The sequence below is a fragment of the Gracilinanus agilis genome, chromosome 4 (assembly GCF_016433145.1).
Source record: "Gracilinanus agilis isolate LMUSP501 chromosome 4, AgileGrace, whole genome shotgun sequence".
NCBI classification, from domain to species: Eukaryota; Metazoa; Chordata; class Mammalia; order Didelphimorphia; family Didelphidae; genus Gracilinanus; species Gracilinanus agilis.
This window is the reverse complement of record NC_058133.1, coordinates 390,829,203-390,850,254: the sequence shown is the minus strand read 5'-3', so window position 1 is coordinate 390,850,254 and position 21,052 is coordinate 390,829,203. Positions and strand designations below refer to the sequence as shown.

At 32.5% G+C, this 21,052-nt stretch overlaps 1 protein-coding gene across 2 annotated transcripts in view; it reads right to left on the bottom strand.

The window, feature by feature from the left end:
- Positions 1-21,052, bottom strand: part of EYA4 (EYA transcriptional coactivator and phosphatase 4) — a 276,232-nt gene that overhangs the window by 72,654 nt on the left and 182,526 nt on the right. Inside the window, exons 3-5 of one of the 2 annotated variants that reach the window (XM_044677012.1) lie at positions 12,297-12,421; positions 10,655-10,723; positions 968-1,060 (exon numbers count right to left, since the gene is read on the bottom strand). In XM_044677012.1, coding sequence (XP_044532947.1) covers positions 968-1,060; positions 10,655-10,723; positions 12,297-12,421 — 287 coding nt within the window. Of the gene's footprint in view, positions 1-967; positions 1,061-10,654; positions 10,724-12,296; positions 12,422-21,052 lie in introns of those variants that run through there. The other variant, XM_044677013.1, reaches the window with a different exon arrangement.

The following is a 21,052-nucleotide window of genomic DNA, read 5'->3' as shown; positions in this document are numbered from 1 at the left end:
AAACTGTTATTAAATTATTTATTTTGAAGAACAAACCAAAATTTTCATAACTGAAAGCATACTGCATTTTTAAAAATCATACAAAATTACCATATAAATATACAAGCCCACACAAACACATATTAAATACCCAATGATATCCTGCAACCTTAAATTTATGTTAAAAATTCACTTTCCTAGACAATGTGGAAGAAATCCATTCATTCCAGAAGCAACAAAATGAGTAAAGAATTTTAACTTTTCTTTGTAAAATTTTTGACAAAGTCAACTTATTTACTAACCTGCTGGGAGTTATACAGGAATTTACACTTAAAATGAGCTGATGTTTACAGTTATACTATTGTTCTCCATGATGCATTTATATTAAAGGTAGCACTATCCAATTTAACGTTCTAATGCAAGCAACATGTGCTTTCCTGCAGTCCATTAACCTTTAATACTTTTCACTCAGCTGCTTACAAAGAGGAATTTGAAAAAAAAAAGTACAGAGGAAACGAGGTTATTTAGAAAGAATCAAATGGATAATTTTACATTCTGAGTCATGGATAGAAAGTAATTTTTATATAATTTAACTATCAATGCTGGAGGGATAAAGTTTATGGCTAGCACAACCCACTTATTAAATTAATTAAATTTTATGTACAATAATCACCACCAAAGCCACCTATGACTATTTCATTTTCATGAGAGTTTCAATGTTAATTTTAAAAAGTTATCCAAAATACACAAAATTCTATTTTAATTAAAACTTTATGTAGAACCAGGAAGAATTCTTAAAAACATGGATTTATAACTATTAGTTTCTCTTTAAAAGGGAACTTTTTTCTTTTTTACTTTGTAAAAGTAACATTTATGATTCTGAGTATTTTAACAGCTGTAGCTATGGTTGTGTTTATGAGGCTTATTCATGAGAAAGGATGATAATTATGCCAATGTGTACATAACAACACATGAGCTAAGGCTTTACCTGACCCAGTAAAAGTGTCAAGCGCTCCATCTCCAGTTGTTGTGGTTGTTTCACTGTTGTTCATGGGCTCTGTTTTGACTGCAAGAAGAGACACTATGTAGAAGAATAAGCAGACATGAGTTTTACTTCTAAAGTTTTACACAAGATCTCATCCCAGTCTGACAGTGAGATTTTTCTAACTAGCATGTGCATGCAAAGAAAAAGAAATAAAAATTTGATACGGTCTTATTAATTCATCTTTTAAAGCATGCATTTATGTGTAAAGTTTAATCGAAAACACTGGCTAAACGAATTTCCTCGGGAATCTGGCTTTAAAAGATAGCTCATTTAAAAATAAAACAAAATTACATGCAGTCTGCTTCTTAGCTCAACTCTTGACATACTGATTTTGTAATTAAGAGATTAAAGATATATTTGGTCATTTTGCTCTCCATTTAGTCTGACTCATGATTAATAGATTTAACAGCCTATTTTCTGGTCTTTCCAACAAGACCATTAAAAAGCATAATAATAAAACAAGACAATGTAAAATATTGAACTGAAGACTAATTAATGTATCAGGTAAGAAATGATATTCTATTTCAGGTAAGAAATGATATTCTACTAATATTAATATCTTTCCTATTTTTAGTAGAGACTAAATAATGACACAATTTAATGACAAATTCCAAATAGTGATGTTTAGCTATAATATAAAATTGTGCATATATTGGTATGTCATTTCTTTATAGGGCATATGATTTGGAAACCTGCTATTTTTTATTATTTCTGAATTGTTGGTGTTTGCAAAATCACTATCATTGTGAGATATTAAGGCCTATCACCAATGACCAGCACTATCAGTTATATTTACTGGAGAGAAATATTAAATCATATATAGATATATATGCATATATGTATATGTATAGTGTTGAAGTATAAAGATTATATCATATTCTTCTTATTATAAAAAAGATCCTAGAAAACATGTCAAGGCAGAAAGGGTAGAAACTGAATTGTTTGGGACTGATTTCTCTTTTAATATCTCTTGAAGTCATTGTGTCACAAAGTGAATGATGTAGTCTAGCAGCAGCAGCTACAAACTATGAAAATGCAAGGTGAGAAATAGCTGAATTGGCCAAGTACATAGAAAAAACCATGCAAGGTGCCATTGTTGACCACAAGCTGAACATAAATCATAATATTATTCTGTCACAAAACTAATAATAATGGGATGTACACAACAACAATTAGGTAAACTTTACAAAGAATGAGAAATATTCAGATAAATACTTCAGTCCAAAGGAAAAACTTTGACTGGTAATTTGAGTGGCATGGAGTGCTTGTAGAAGATTCTGCTCCTGTGGCCTCTCCCTCTATCTGACTGGTAGCACTTCTCCAAACTTTCTCTAAAATGCCAGTGCAGATGTCTCTTCCATTTTCACAATTTTTCTATCTTTTTATGTATTGTCCTTCCCACTACAATGTAAGATCCTTGCAGGAAGGGGTTTTCTTTACTTTTTGAGGGCAGGCATCCAATTTTCAGGAACAAAAGAAATTTAAAATTTGGAGGATAAAGATTAACTTTCTTATCTTCACTAAAGATTCAGAAATGATGAAAACATAGAATACATAGTGAAGAAAACTTTCCTGACCATGAAAATTTTTCTATTGGAAAATAAAGATGAATTTCTTTTATATAACTTCATCTTGGGATGTTTACGAGGAAGTCAGATTCACCAAGTAACAGTTTAAGTGTGATCCTACCTACCTCAATGCTGAGATTTTCAATGAACTAATCTTTTCAGTTTTATGGCCTAAGCCTGTGTAATAAGGATATTTTGGGTAGACATACACAGATGGAATGGTTATTGCCTTTGATGCAACACATTCTTCCACCGTTGCTATTTGTGACATAAAAGCACAATATGTCATTAGCCAAACCTGGTCAAGAAATTTTACCCAGGAATTTTATATTTTAGCCTTCTTCGGATTTGGGCAAAGCTGTATAGCATATCTGTACAAGAAGATAGCAATGTTTTCCTATTTCAAATGGGTATCAGTGAGAATTAATGTTTCTTTCTCATTTTCTGCAGAAATAAAAAGCTTCTGAAATGAGCAACTGGGAATTTCCACTTATGACATGTATATTAATTTAAAGACATGAATAAGAAAAACGATTTATGGCAATTAGCCTCATTTTTATCTAGGGATATCTTATCCTCTTATGGGACTGAAAAATCCAAAATTAGCTATTTCATCATACTTTCTTTCCAAAGTGTACATTGCTCATGTATTCATTCTGATTATAAGGTACCTCTTCCAAATCATCAAGATTATATATAGTAAATAGTTTTTGGTGAAAGAAGACTCATTATTGCATGGAAGGGGATATCTGTGGACATAATATTATGTAGTAAAATATCAAGATATAATCAGTATTCTGAAATGTGTGTGTGTGCCTTTAAAAAATATCAAAACATTTTCAGTTGTAGCTATTAATTTGTCTTTTGAAATATAACAGAATTGTAGGATTAGAAAAAGATCATCAAACTCTACCTTTTTCTTTAATATGTGGAAACTTAAAGTCTAGTCTAAAACTATCACAGATATTTAGGATCCATGATGACTTTGATATGGGGTGTGGTGCGAATCAGTTATATTGTCAAAGAAGAACTATTTTCAAAACAGTAAAACAACTGTCTTAATGAGAAGATTAATGGTAGAGTTGGAGAAGGAATTCTTTCTATGTATGGATGATGTATATATACATATATATATATGTATATAAAATCATATCGGTTTGTTTATATATTGTATGTTTGCATATATCTAGATATATATATATATACATGTCAGTTTGTGTATATATCTATTTCTATGAAGTAGATATGGATATCTTCTGGGAGGGAGTTGTGACGATACATGTATAGTCTATAAGCATGCTCAGCTTATGGAGATTTCCATGTGGGAGAGGCTGAAGATTCTGCTTCCGAAAAATTTTGATGATGTAGAAGAGAAATGTCTCAGAGAGACTGTGGAGCATGTATTGTCTCTGTAACTGATTTTGACCTGCTAATTACATGGTTAGGGGAAGCCTTTTTTCAATTGGCTCCATAGCCAGAGTTATTGATGTATTCCAACAGGATTGTCAGCCTCTTTGTCTCAGTGTCTTGGCTACTGTGATAGTTGATTGGACTCCTTTGCCAGTGGCATCTGGTGTGAGACCATGCTGTAAAAGGAGAGGACATGAGCACTCACTGTGGAGACAGAAATTTAGTTCTCTTAAATGAGCTTTGATCATTGGCCTCTGAATTTATTCTTTCCCATCTAGGTGAAAGGATTGGAATTTTCAATCTAATGATCAGGAGAACAAGTATCTGTAGGATCCAGCACCCCAACTTATAGTTTTGTACCCAGTTCAACATCAGTCTTCACCTAAGCATGACTGACTTTTAGGAATGATCTTTGGAACCCATCAGAGCAGTAGCTGAGATAAAGACTAATCTAACAGCAATTCTACACAATTTTTGTACACAATTTTTGTACACTTTTAAGTAGACCAATTCTACGTTGAAATTGAGCTGAGTTTGAGCCCACTCTTCCTAGAGATTAGGATGGTACAGTGGAAATGTGTCCTTGAGTTGTTGAGGGAAAATCATTTGTACCTTAGTTATTGCTATATCTTCAAAATAAATGTTTCTAAAAACTAATTAATATTAAGTTGGCAAATGGAACTGAGATACTATTCACTGACAACTAATAGCAAGAAAAACACAAATCATGGGGATTCTAGTCATTACTATTAGAGATGTTCTCACCCCCCATTTTTATGGTATACTTGGACATTAAGGGGAAGAGGTATCCTATATAGCCTTGGGATGCTGGGTCAGAAACATTTGCTACATATACACGCACATATGTGCACATAAACATGCATATGTATATATACATGCATATATGTAGAGTTGTAATCAATCCATCAGTCAATCAACAAGCATTTATTAAGTATCTGTCAAGCCCTATATTAAGCACTTGGTATAAAAAAAAAGAAAACCATGTTAACCCTTTTCTCAAGGATTTTGTATTCTAATGGGAGAGAAAAGCATACCAAAAAACCTATTTACCTACAAAATAAATATGATGTAAATACATAGTCATCTCAGATGAAATTGACTTGGAGAGTGGGGAGGGGGTTGCAGATGGAGGCAATAAAAATTCTCCTTAGAAGATAGGAACTGGTATATGTCTTGAAAGAAGCCAAAAAAGCTAGGAATTGGAAATGAGGGGGCAAAACACTCTAGGAATAGAGAATAGAAAGTGAAAAAATGATAGGGCAATGTAGTTAGATCATTGAGTAAAAGGAGCAAATGAGAATACTGGGAATGTATGCAAGAATCAAATTGTAAATGACTTTAAATACAAAAGAGAGGATTTTATATTCAATCGTGCAGGTAACGGGAAGCAACTGGAGTTTACTGAGTAGTGGAGGGTGACATGGTCAGATTGGCATTTTAGGAATACAACTTTGGCAGCTGAGCGGAGGATAGACTGGAGCTGGAGAGCAAAGAGATCAATTGCAAGGCTCTTCTAATAATCTGGGCATGAGGTGATGAGGGATTATACAATGAGGACAGATATGTGAATGGAAAGAAAGGGACATGTTAGAGAAATGTTGTTAAGGTAGAACAAGATTTGACAACAAATTGAATATTTTCAAATTGAGGGCAAGTGAATAATGGATGATACCAAGATTGTGATACTACATAACTAGAAGAATAGTGGTGGCTTTAACATGAATAGGAAAGTTGGGGAAAGGGGAAGTTTGAAGCAAGATAATGAGTTCTCTTTTTAACATATTAAGGTTGAAATGCCAAAGAGTTATCTGATTTGAAATGTGCAAAAGGCAGCTGTTGATGGGGGGGCTTAAGCTTCAATTACAGCTAGAAATACAGATCTGGGAATTATTTGTATAAAGATGATAGAAAATAATTAGTGTTGCAGAAAGAAAGAGAGACAAAATGGTTAAAATGCATTTTCCTTCATTAGCTGGATTATTTCGTTAATTACTAGGAAACAAGTTAGTTTTACATTTACAGCATCAATAGAGGATACAAAGTAATTATAATTATTTTTTTCAGTAATTGTAAACATGCAGAGCAGCCAAGCAAACTAGGAGAAACAGAAATCCTAACTCATTTTTACCAAAGGATATCTCAAAAATCTATATCTATGGATTTTTTTTCATTTAACCATTTCTGAAATTTCATGAAATACATACTTCCCTTGCTTTTTTTTTCAAAACTTGATACATACTCCAATTCTACAAACAAATAAGGTCCATCATTGTTCCTGAAAAGTGTGTTAATCTACTGCTCTATCACTCTCCATGACTTCATTTACCTTCCTGTAAACTTGAGACCAAAATATTGCTCCCTGGCCACTGATCCTTTAAATATAATTTTCTTTTTCATTAGAACATAAGCTCCTTCAGTTCAGGGACTATCTGCTTTTTTTAAAAATCCCTACATTCCACCTTACAATCAACATTGCATATTGGTTCCAAGACAGAAGGGCAATGTGGTCTAAACAATGGAAATTAAGTGATTTGCCCAGGGTCACATAGTTAGGAAGAGTCTGAGACTACATTTGAACCCAAGATCTCTAGGTCTGACTGTGAATGTATATATCACAGCCCTTAGGATAGTGCCTAGCACATAGGAAACAATTTATAAATATTTTTCATATATTCATTTATTAATTATACATTGTCTGGGATATTTCAATCATGGGGAAATTATTCTTTAATTTACCCAAAACATGTCATTCGCTAATTTTAACTTACTAGAAATATGCAGTTAGACTCATCACATTTATATTTTGTACATTGTGAATTCTTTTCTTAATTTCCATCATGGAAGAAAATGTCAATTTAAAGATTACAATGTTTTCAAACACTGAAATATTTCCTATATTCATGTTGTAAGGCAAATTTTAGTTGTATAATAAAAATTCTGATTTTTCTGAATTCAGATTACTGAAAATTTAAAAAATACTGAACTGACAATTGGTTTATTTAACAAACCAATTACTTAATTTATCAATAAGACAAAGTTTTTTATGACCATAGAGTACTAATCAGTGTAGGGGCAAATGAACAATTTTGTAGGTTACCTTTTGCATATGATAAAAAAAAATGACTGATTCAAGAATAACTCATCGCAATGATTTCTGAGCAAATCATGAGAAGGAAAAATGTTGTACATACTAATGTAGTATTGCAGTACTACATACAAATTCTCTATGGATGTAGCTATCAATTTATACTACATTTTCACTGTCAACCAGCACCAGTTTATAGAAAATGAATTAATATGAATGAGAGTCTAGGCTAGACAAAATTGAATGGTCTAACTAATTTAATATAGCCAGATGTTCAATTTTAGTGCAAGGAGGAATCATTAAATCTATAGACTTGGTTAAAGTTGTACCTGTACATCTAACGATCTCTTTAGCGAGTACTAAATTTCACATTTTGGATTTTCTTCCTCTTCCTTGAAAATCATTTTAGAACTGTCATATTGACATTGTCACATTCTGCTCAAGTTGTCTTTCAAGATGAATGGACGACAAAGACAACTTGCCTTATCTGCTAAAAATGCCTCTTCTGGGAATCGTAATCCCACATTTGGATTCATTTATTTACTTTTTAGTTTTTCATCTCTGGAGACCAAGGATTAAATTGGTCTGAGATTTCAAGTTGATTGGATTAGTCCATATATAATTTTCCCATTGGACATCTCTCCACACTACAAAATTGCAATATGTCATATCTAGCAATCTTTGTTCTGAAGAATTTTCTAAATGCAGTTAGTTGGGTAAAAATGGTTACACTATGTATCACTACATCAGAGTCATAAATAACTCTTTATTAATGAATGGTCTCAATCATTAAAAGAGCCTATAATTTTTTGTTGGGTTTTTTTTTCGCAAGTTGATATGATTTTTTTAAAGCTACCTTACTCTTTGATATCTACAAGTATCTAGTTAATTTTTTCTTTCCAAAAATAACTACAAAGTTTTAAATTTGATACCATTTTAAATTATAAGAAAAATTATGCTTATAAATAATAGTTATACAAAGCGTATTAAGATATTCTTGAACTTTAATACCATTGGTCCTACTGTTCTTGGATTTATGACTTAGTTCAATAAGCCTATGTACAAGGCACTATCATTTTCCACAGGAAAAAAGAATTATATTCCAAATATTTCCTTGAATGTTAAGATTCTGAAACACTCTATCTCTCTTGGATTATGTATATCTAAATCAGAAAAAGGTACATTTTGATTTTTACATTTTGAGCTCCCTCCTCCCCAAGTAAAATATTTCAAAATTTAAAAAAAAAATCTTTTTTTTTTTGTCACTGTCCTGAATACATTTACTGATGTATTTGAATAGTCAAAAGTGATCAGTTATTCATTCTGACACCTCTCAGGAAAGTCTAGAATGAAAATACTTTACAATAAATATGAGCTCTTAAATGTGATTATATAACACAAATTATTTTCATTTAATTGACTTTTCCTACATTTGAATTAATGTTTTTGTATTTTAGTGGTATTATAAAGGAAAATGTCTGAGAAAAACTCATTAATGAAAATGTGCTGACAAAAGAGTAACTTTTTAAAAAGAACTCGAATTATTTGCTATGTCCTTGATGACTCTGATTGAAGAGATGACAAATTCTTTCATATATAATAAACAAAATTCAGTCTTTAGGTAATTCTCCTACAGGAAGAAGTTATTTGAGGAGTTGATTTATTAAAAGAGGTCTTTAATTTAGTTATTGACGTAACAGTAAGTAACTAAGGCACTAGTGAGAGTTGGTCACAAGGCATGTCTTTTTCATTGCATAGTTTTTTTTAATTATAATGCAAGATACTAGTAGTATGATTGGTCATTTATTTATTTACAACTCAAATGATTGTGGAAGAATATTACTGAAAGCCTTTTAAATTACTATAGAAACTTTATTTTGAACTTTCCCAAGATAATAAAAATAATAATAGCCAACATTTATATAGCACCTACTATGTTTGAGGTCTGCTAAGCATTTTATAAGTATTGTCTCAGTTGATCCCCACAGCCTGCTGAGAAGTAGGTGCAATAATTATCCCCATTTTGCAGTTGAGGAAACTGCTGTGAACAGAGATTAAATAATTTGCATAGTCAGTAATTGAGGTCACATTTGAACTCAGGTCTTTTTCCTCCAGGCCCAGAGTCCTATTCATTGTGCCACTCAGCTGCCTCAATTAGTTTACACAATCAGATATCATATTAATGTGAAAACCACAAATATTTGAAATATTTTTAAGTGGAAAAATAGTTACAAATATTTCTGAAGACATTACATAACACGATATTATGAACTCATAAGACCAGTACCATATTTTGGCTTTATGATAGTAACTCTACAAAGTAATATAACCTTAATATTTTTTCTTGAAAAATAAATATAAATATGTGATGTGGCAATTTATAGTAAAGAAGATTCATTTTGTAATAAATGAAAGCTAAAGATTTTGTTAATCAGCTCTGGCAGTTATGAATTGACGACTATGTTTTAACATTGAGAAATAGAAAACCAAATGTTCCTTATAAAGTAATTACAAGAATTTTAAGAAAACTAATAATATGCTGATTATTAGAATAGTAATATATTTCAACTTCTCACTTGAAAAACAGGATACATTTATATTAATTGGCAAAATATCTGTTCAATTACTTAAAAACAAACAGACTTTCTGTGATTTCCTTGCAACAAGGAACTCCCATTGAGGAAACTCCATATGTGTATTCAGATCAGCACATCATACTTCCTCTAAGACTATTGTTATTTTGCTTAATAATTAGTCAGAACTACTATTTAGCAAAAAAAAATAAATATGAGAACAGAATTTTTTAATTAAGAAAAAATACTATGTTTATAGTATTATTATAAAATCTAATCAAGAAATTATTGATATTATTGTAAGGCTTAGAAAAAATTAAGCTAAAGTGAGTAAAATTAAAACAAATACTAGTGTTATATTCTGTTCTTGGTCTATATAACTCTGCTTTTTAATCCTCAGAATAGGCAGTTCCCAAGGATGGAATTATGATGAATTATAAAGAAAAAAATAAAACGTATCAACTTTTAGAGACTACATTATCTTTCAGACTATTTAGCCTACTTACAAAATATGTTTGGAACTGAATACTTTAATAATATAAAATTAAAATGTTATTGGTTGTCAGGTACTCTTTGGCATTCTAAATTCACTTAGATGCTTTATTAGGGTTGTTTAAATGATAACTTAAAAATCATTCTCTGTGATCCCACTTCTAAAAACAAAAGACAAAACAATATATCTCACCTATTTTAGCTGATTAGTAACTGGTAAGTTTATTCAAGGTAGTTACATGTGCAGACATGTCTCTAAAATTTGCCCTTTATAGAATATTTAGAAAAATTTTATATTAAAAACATTTTTATGGTAGAAAAATATCCTACCATTTGGGAGCTCTTCAGTAAAAAAAAAAAAGTATTTATTGATCCTGTTTCTCTCTTAGAAGTAATGAAACATAGAACAGAAACAAGGGCACAAACTCTAAGGGCAAACCCACACAGCCACACACATGCAGTGTACCATATTTTCTCATACTTGTTGCAGAAGAAGGAGTGTTGCAACTCAGTAACCAGTCTGCAGTATTTAAAACAGTCATGGTGTCTCCTGAGAACAGGAACAGTATAATGGTTCATTGTTTGAATGCCTGCTCAATGTACATGAATAATCTTCATTGCTTGTAAGTGTTTTTGCACTGTGAGCCAAGTCTTTTAACTGCACTGCATTGCTTTTATGAGTATTATTTTATATGGTTTGTTTTATTCAAGTAAAATATATGCACATGATTATTAGTGTCCTTGAAAGCTTGTTTCCCGAGTTTTGAGAGACTTTTAATCCTAATATTTGTACTTGATTTGAGTTTTAAATGCAAGCGCACTTAATCTAAAAGTCATCACTAAGTGGCCTCCTCTTTCTTCCATATGTGCATATAAAAGCCCGTTGATATTAACTGGAATTATATGCACAGATGGAGAGATGAATGGTAATCTATAAACAAGGGAAAAAAAAACCCTAAGTTACAAAGAGTTTGGTGGAAGAGATTTTAATGCAGGCTACTTATTAATGTGCACAACATCACACAGAAAATAGTTTCAGAACTGGATCTATGTAGACACTGGTCTTGCCAGCCAACAACAGGAAGAACTGCATTATATTGATAAATAATAATATTTTAAAAGTACTTTGTGGCAACTTCCTATGTCTTATCACCTTCAATAGTCTCTTGTATTCAGGGCAGCTTGACTAAATTTTCTTTAACAACAAAAAACAAAAACAAAACCATTTACTTTCTGTCTTAGAAGTGATTTTAAACATGTATTACCCAGTGGAATTGCTTGTTGGCTCCAGAAGGGGGGAGGGAAAGAACATGAATCATGTAGCCATGGAAAAATACTTTAAAACAAATTAATTAATTTAAAAAATATCACTTCTGAAACAGAGGAACAATAAGGGTAGGCAATTGGGATGATGTGACTTGCCCAGGGTCACACCGCTAGGAAATGTCAGAGGGCAGATTTGAACCAAGATTCTCCCGTTTCTAGGCTTGAATCTTTATCCATTGAGCCACCTAGCTTTCCCTGAATTTTTGAACTTATTTCAACAACTATACATATATACATTTCTGAATGAATATATCTAAAGGCAAAATAAAAGTAACAATATCATCCCTATTTTGAACAAATAACTGTGTCCTTTGAAAAGAAAAATCTGAACACCTGTTTTTAATTTTTCCACTTCAGCAATCATTTTAAATACTAGTTAAGTCCATTTTTCTTGGTAGTTTTTATTATTAAATTCAGGGCCAGAGCTCAAGGTCACACTAACATTTCAGATTCACTATCACTCTGTTCTTTGTGAAATTAGTGTGTAAGACTCTCTTCCCTCATTCCTGAGGGTATTCTTTGGAGTCATATAAAAGACAATATAGTGGGAAACCACCTTAATTTGCACAGAAGCCAAACCTGTCTTTTATTCCCCTTAAATGTTTGCAGTTTTAGAATATGACAAAGAATAGAAATAAAGGTGACCTCATACAAAAATAATACATTCACCAAATATGTATTTGGACATAAGGAGGAGATATAGTGTTAATCAGGGGATCTTTACTCTTTTATTAGCACATGCCTAATACTAAGCATTGAAATTTATATTTTGTCTAACTTCTGGGTAATAGACTTACCTCCTGTCCCATTTGTTGTAACTGATGTGTTGCTGAGATTAGATTTATCCAGTTTGGAGCTACCAGGAGTATCACTACTTCCAACAAGTGTATGAGGACTTGCTAGGTCCTGCATTTCCATAGACCTGTTAGAGCAGGAAGCAGCATAGGAAAAAGTTGAAATCCTAGTAATCACTCTTTAATCAACTATACATGTTATTCTACTGAGACATGTGGCCTGTTATGTTACAGCTGTCAGGACTCTCACTAGGAACTACGGCTTTCTAATAATCCATAGGAAAATTGAAGTTTGATTAAAATTGATTTTCTAAAAATAAGCATATTTTTAAAAAACGTTCTGATAAGGCTCAAACTATCCTATTTCATATAAGAAATGTCCTTGTATTTTTAAAGAATCAAATAAAAATACATTTCTGGTCCAGACCTCTGAGAGGCAGTATGGTATAGTGGATAGCAAGTTGGTGTCTGCTGTGGATTCATTAAAACCGGTGACAAATACTGGCTGTCTATCTCTTAATACCCTAGACCAGTGATGGGCAAACTCTTTAAAGAGGGGGTCAAAGGAAAGGAAATGCTCATCTGTCAGTCTGTTTCTAAGGCAACTCTTTCAAAGTTTCATTGTATTATATCCTACTCATTGTATTCATCAGATTAGGAATAATGTCACTCAGCTAGATAGAACATTTCCGGGGGTCGCATCTGGCCTGTGGGCTGTAGTTTGTCCATCACTGCCCTAGACAACTCTCTGAGATTTTAAACTGAATAATAATTGCTGATCTGTTCTGATGGGGGAATTTCCTCACCTCAAATTCTCTACATTAATGAAATGACAGCACCAAATGTATACAATTTTATAAATTTTTTAAAAATATATGTCTATTGGAAGGAACAGTCCTTACTTTTTCAATATCATAATTTCAGTTTTACACAAAGAAAAGATACCTTTTCACCTCTAAAAGATAACCAGGTCACTTAGCTTTTATAGCACATATAGATTTATCATTTACATACTAACGGTGCACTTAAGCCTACATAGGAATATGACCTACACAGTGGAGAAAACATTTTTAAGAGAATCACACATGTTTGTACATTTATGTGTATGTAAACGTGTATATGTTTAGGTATATCTGTGTGTTTATCTGTTATCTGTATGGGCAGAGATGCTTTTTGGCAGTTGCAATTATTTTCTAAAGGCAAGCTATGTATTCAAGGACGTGTAAAATATATGATCTCTACTTCTGCTTTATCATGGGAAATAGTTCACACCTTAAATGGATGGGTGGTGATTTTGCAATATAATCACAAAGGTCTATTTAGTTTTCATTCCCACATTTGTATAACCCTGTATTTGTTGAACGTTGATGCCCTTGACAGTTGTCTTCACTGATGGGTAAAGACGAGTCAACTGTCACCAAAATGTGGATGTAATAAAATTACAACCTACACACTATTCAGGGAATGAATTTGTGTAATGAACTGAGACAAACTAAAACTGAATTTAGATAGAATATTGATTATAGTTACCTTCTGTTTAAGCAAAGTGGATTAATTTTCTTGGTGTTTTATTTATACACTTGAGGAAAAAGCTCCAGATTAAGTGTCTAAAGATCAGAATTTAACTCTTAAAATAAGAGAGGGTTAAAGCTATTTTAAATTGTATAATTCAATATTTTACAAACATGTTCTGTATTTTCCTGCCTCTATAATGCATGTTGTTCATATATTTAAAATGTCTTGCCTCTTGCCCAGGCTTTTAAGTTCTATCTACACTTTAAGCTCAAACTCCAGTCTCACTTCATTGATAGAGCTTTCTGTGATTTATTCAATTGGAAATGAACCCTCTCCCCATGTTTAACTCATTTTGTTTATAGCTCTCTACAAATCTGTGTTCTATTTTATATTGCCAAATTAGTACAAATCTTATCTCCTCTTGAAGGCAAGGAGTGCATTTTACTCATCTTTGCAGCTCTCATAACCTAGCATAATGATTTTCAAACTATGCCAAAATGCATTTTATTATACACTTTCAGAATCAGGATTTATTAAAAACAATTATTAGTCTCATGTATAAAGTAAGAGAAAACTATGCTTATAGATAATTTATAGAATGATTTTATTTTTATTCTCAAAGAAATCACCACTGAGGTCCTATTCTGCTGCCTCATTGTGGTGAAGATGTATCCGTAGGTCACTGAAGATCATTTTAGGAGAAGAAACTATCAAGTCCCACCCATTTGTTAAGGTTTTGATTATAAGAAGGAATATGGATTCAATATTTGTTGTCTGTGAGTCACAGAAGCATAGATTTTTGAACTGAAAAGGTAGTTTACAGGTCATCAGGTCCAACATCCTAAGCTTACTCATGGTAAACAGATACCGGGAGGATAAGTAACTTGATCAAAATCACAGAACTAGTAAGTTCTTGAGGCTAAATTTGAACCCAGGTCTTGCTGATACTAATTTCAGTGTTCTATTCACTACTTCACAATGAAATCTAGCTAGTCACTTCCCATCTCTAGGCCTCCGCTGAACCACTTAACTGCCCCCAATATAGTCTTTTAAAAGAAGTACTAATCTATTTTATCAGATTAATAGCTTATGGATAGAGCTCTGGACCTTGAATCAGGAGGACTTGAATTCAAATCCAAACTCAGAAATGAGTAACCCACAGCAAGCAACTTAACCATTTTTGCCTTAGATTCTTCTTCTGTAAAATGAAGATAATAATACTGCCTACTCCCCAGGGTTGTTTTGAGGATAAAAATGAAATTACATTATTAAAATGCTTTGCAAACCTTAAAGCACTGTATAAATGCAAACTATTTTATTGCTATATTGATCCTTTTAATTAGAAATGTCTTGTTCATTTCAGTTTTGACTAAACAAGACGTCTGATTCACCAAATAAATATCAATATTCTACTTGTTAATTGTATGAAAAGAAGGATTCTCACTTTTAACCATCAATTTCTATTTCCCCAAACAACTGGTATTCAATAGGGAGAAAAAGGAAAAAAAATCCAAAAAACCCAACATGTTTAGCAGCTTTGTTTGGAAAGTAAAAGATTCAAATTTCATTCAAATTTGTTATAAACCCGAGTTAATGAAATGGAGAATAATTATCCTGTAATGTGCAGGAAGGTCATAACCAGTTAAAATATGTGATGTTCTCTACTATGCAAAAAATATACGTGGGGATCTCCTGTTAGGAAGCCCAGCCAATAAAGGGCTAATTTGGCTTTTTTGCCAGATGAGTATAAAGATGAATACTCTGTAATGGGTAATCCCTACTATCATCAGTCTGATCTAAAGGCTTTTATTTAAAAGATTTATAACACCCTTAGAAGCTCAACAATCAAATACTGATATTATCTGCAGCAATAACAACAAATGAGATCAAGGGGAGTATACTGTATACAGAAATAAAATAAAGTAAGCAGATTTTGAAAATTATAAAGATGAATACTTTTTCTTTGTATTTCTAGATAAATTATCATTTTTAAAAATTGAGTGGTATTGCTATTATTAATTATTAGAAATAAAGTACTGAATAGTGAATCAGGAAATGTGGATTCAAGTTCCTGATCTGATACCGAGGAGACATGTTTTTAGAAAGCCCACTAACAACCCCACTCACATCCCTTCTCTACTTTATAGAATTCAACTTGCTGACAAATGTGTTTCATCCACAGATAGGCATGTTGTATTCCATTCTTTTATATGCCAAGACATTCTGTCTCTTTATGGGGTTATTCAACCCATTCACATTAAGTACAAGGAAGTTAACACCTGCCATTAGGGATCACTGTGTGAAATGTGATGAGTGAGCACTGTGATAAGTGTTTGGCAAACCTCTGCGAAAAAAAGATGTGGAAAAGACAGCAAGACACCAAGGAGAGTTGTGTATGAATGAAAACACAAACATTTAGCACACCAACCTACAAGAGTTATGATTGTGTTATATTTCATATGCTAAGCAATGCCAGGAGAGATCGGGGAACTCCCTTGTTACCTCAGTCTTTATGACATTAAAATACTTGATAGTTACTATGGAAAAAAAAATTAAAAGTCAGCCTGGCATCTTTGTGATAAGGACTCCAGGCCCACTTCTCATCTGGCTTAATAACCCATGGAGTAAATCCAAGTACAAAGTTCCTTTCTGAAATCAACAGGAGCCCAGCTCTGATATCGCTTCCAGAGCAAGATGAAATGGGTCTGGTATAAATATTCAATTGGAAAATTACAGCCAATCTACTTGCACTGTGTATTGAGTGCAATTCAAAACTCTCCCACCTGGTACTGACTGGCTCCCTTGTGTCTACTAGGAACTGGCAGGTGGAAAGCAGGCTGAAGCTAAGGGAATCTTTTTGTCTGCGGTGATCAAAAAGGGGCAGGTACAAGTGAAACCACAAATATACAGGGTTTTAATTATCGAAGTGTCTTTTTTCCCAAGTGGAAGGAAACATTTAGAGTCAGTAATACATTATTCCTATTTGTAGCCTCTTGAGAAATGATTTGTGCTTGAGAAGAAATTTTTTTTAAAGTTTGCAAAAAATGTCTTGAAAAAATTGTTTATATCTAAATTTTATGTTTATAAAATTATGCACATTTGTGCCCCTCTTCCCTGCCAAGGCTTAAGTCAAAGATAAAGTTGTTATTGTTATATTCAAGATTCCATTATTTATCTTTTACTTAAAAGTATAGATGCTGCCCCAAAGAACTGATAAAAGTTTTTGGTTGGGCAGGTAGGATGCAAGGTGTGAGGATCTTTCAAAGCCCTTCCCTTTAACCTCACCACCAATAAAGTTTTTAAATATTGCAAAAATTGATACATTTTCTGACAGTTAACATTTGCGGGGGACACACAGTATTCTCAAATGAGATTACTTAAGCATATTTAAAGGCTAATAAATTCTCAAAATAAGTTTCCTTGAATAACACTTCGTTAACTTGGATCAAAATAATTCAGGGGGTAGCTCAGTGGATTGAGAGCCAGGCCTAGAGACGGGAAGTCCTAGGTTCAAATGTGGCCTCAGACATGTCCGGGCTGTGTGACCCTGGGCAAGTCACTTAAATCCCATTGCCTAGCCCTTACCGCTCTTCTGCCTTGGAACCAATACAGAGTGTTGATTCCAAGATGGAAAGTAAGGGTTTAAAAAAATAATAATAATTCAGAAGTTTTGGAATATTGGGTTTGTGCTTATGTTCACTGAAGCAAATACTTGGCAAGCAAATTAAGTTAACCTAGATAATGCTAATTCTGAAATTATTGCTGACCAGAAAGTGAGGAAGAGAAAGAGGGGAGGAGCTTTTCAGGTCAATCCTATAGAAGTCTAAGGAAAAAGATGCAAGGCAAATAAATCATTTTATATGAATGTAAATCTTTGCAACTTAATTTTTTGGCCATCTTTTCTTAAAGATTCAGATTACATGTTTGGAGACAATGACTTCGCTTGCCCTATAAATCATCCCATATAACACTGAAAAAAACTGATTGTCTCTAAGTACTGATTTAATATGTCTATTCTATAATTCTATAAAGAGTCACCCAGATGCTAAGTCCTACTGGACTCTCTGCCTTAAGAAGGTTTAGGGTTGAAAATTACAAGGGTAGGTCATTCAAAATGTGGTTAACACCTCACACCACATACCTAGATGAGCTCCAAAAGGTTACATGTACCAGATATCAAAGGTCATTTTATAAACAAACCAGAGGAAAACAACTCATTTACATAAAGCTAGAAAAGTTTTGCATAAAAATAGTAAAGCAGTGACCGTAGGCAGGTCACTTGACCCCCATTGCCTACCCTTACCAATCTTCCACCTATAAGTCAATACACAGAAGTTAAGAGTTTAAAATTAAAAAAAATAGTAAAGCAGCTAGCTTTAAAAGAGAAATGGGGGACAGACTTAAGTGAGGGAGAAAAACATCTTTCTAGTTAAATTTTTCTAGATAAAAATAAGAATCTGCTTCTAAATTTCTAAGATTAAAAGTGAAGCCTCAATTGATAAATGGCCAAGAAATGTAAACAGCCAACTATGTCAGAAAGAAATCAACGCTATTGATATCCTCATTAAAAAAAAACACTCCAAATTACTAATAATTAGATGGGTGCAAATTAATTTTAAGTTTCTATATCTCACACTTATCAAGGTTGACAAAGAAGGACAATTACAAATGTTTGAGAGGCTACATGATAAAAAAAAAAAAAAGGAAAATTAGCTCACTGTTGATGGAACTATTAATTGGTCCATCTAATCTAGAAAGTGATTTGGGACTCTTACCAAAAAGTTACTAAACTAGAACATACCCTTTGACTCCACTCTACCTGCAATAGGTCTATATCTTGCCAAAGGTCAAAGTAAAAAGTATACATAGGTACAAAAAATATTTATAGCAATAAATTCTTCTGTGGTAAAAACAACAACAACAACAACTGGAAACTAAGATATTACCCATAATTCTGAGAAATAGCTGCACAAATAAAAGTGCATTGGAATATGAATATACCATAAGAAATGATAAAATGAAAAGTTTTAGAAATGCCTAAGAAGAATTATATAAAGTGATTAGGAATGAACTCAAAAGATCCAGGAATAGGATTAACAATGTAACAATATAATTACTAAACATGCACAAAACACTGAAAGAATTAAGAATTCTGATCAATACAATAGCTGATCATAATTACAAAGGACCATTAATGAAGTGATGACTACATCCTGACAAAAAGATGATAGATTTAATGTGCAGAATGAAAGACGTGTATTGGACATAGTCAATATAAGAATTTGTTTTTTTTCTAAGTTTTTTTTCAATCTTTCCTTTGTAATTTTTCTTTATTTTAGGGAAGATGGAAGGGACAATTGAAAAACGTTAATTGTTGTTACTGGATAATAAAGACTAATTATCATATGTTAAGGAATTTATTAAGTGTCTATAATATGCCAGGCACTGTTCTAAATGTTTTATAAGTATTATCTTGGTACTCAATCAAGTTCTCCTAACTTTCCTCTGAATAACTTTAAAATTATTCCCTGAAGGGCAACTGTTTGGCATCTCCACTACGAATACTCACTTCTAGGTCAGACTTCAAGGGCATAGAGGAGCACTTTTGGTCAAGAGGGAATGGAAACCCTGAGAAGTAGCATTGCACATATCTTCAAGATATCAGGGACTCTGAAGAATATTAAAATTTCCAGTCCCAAGGAAGAAGGGGGCCTGAGGAGTAGTATTTATTACAATCCCAAGGGATTAGGGGACTTTCTTTGGTAAGGACAATAGTGCATACCAAAAGAGCAGTGACCACACCTCTCACCAGAGCCAATAATCTTAGAAGCATCAAAAACTTCCAAACTCCAAGATCTGTTCTGAAAAAATCAGTGTGAAAAAGCCTGAAGATTTAGACAGATTAACACCTCAATTCAGGAACAGACCCAATTTTAATATCAAGTGCCAAATTTAAAAAATATATATGTATACACACACACACACACACACACACATATATATATATAATGGAGACAGAGACAGAGAGAGGAAAATGAGCAAACAACAAAAAAGAACCTGACGATAAAAAATATACTATGGTAATAGGAAAGATCAATACAGGAAATCATAACATAATGAAGTCAAAACATCTAGAAGCAAAACCTCAAACAATTATGAATTAGACACATTATGAAAGAATTCCTAGAATAATCTATTTTTTAAGTAAGATTGGTAAAGGAAAAATTAGATTAGAAATGGAAACAAAGAAAGAACATTGTGAAAAGACAATAAATAGCTCCATAAAAGAGACAGAAAAATACTAAAGAAGACAATACTTTAAAAATGGAATTGGACAAATGGGAAAAGAGGTATAAAAATTTACTGATGAAAATAATTTTTTAAAATTAGAATTGAGCAGCTGGAATGTAAAAAGTCTATGAGACAGAGGGAAATAATTTTTAAAAGAAAAATATTGGAAAATAGAAGAAAATTGCAAATATCTTGTCAGAAAAACAGCTGACTTGGAAAAATAGATCAAGGAGAGATGATTTAAGAATTAGGGTTGCAAGGTGTCTCAGTGGATAGAATCAAGGTTCAAGTCTGATCTTAAACATTTCCAGCTCTGTGAATTAGGGCAAGTCCTTTAACACCAATTGCCTAGCTCTTAGCATCCTTCTACAGTGGAATGAATATTTAGTATCAATTAAAAAAACAAAACAAAACAAAACTTACCTTCTATCTTAGAATCAATACTGTGTATTTCCTAGGCAATGGTAGTTAAGTGATTTGTCCAGGGTCAAATAGATAGATTTAGTATCAATTCTAAGAAAGAAGGTAAGGGTTTTAAAAATTAGTGGATTGCCTCGTAGCCATGGTCAAAGAACTTAGACATCAGATTTCAAGAAATTATCCAGGAAAAGTGACCTATATCCTAGAATAAGGGGGTAAAGTGGAAATTTTAAAAAATCTACAAAACACTTCCTGAAAGATATTTCAACACAAAAACCCTAGTTATAGTAAAATCATATCCCAGAGCTTTTAGGTGAAAGAGAAAATACTTCAAATGGTAAGAATGGAATCATTCAAATACCATGGATCTACAACCAGGATCACTTTAGTGCCTACCACATTAAAGAAGTGGAAGGTTTTGAATATATATAGGAAGGGGAAAGAGCTGAGATTGCAACCAATAATAACCTACCCCCAAAAAAACCAGTATAATCCTTCCAGGGGAAAATATTTATATATTTAATGAAATAGAT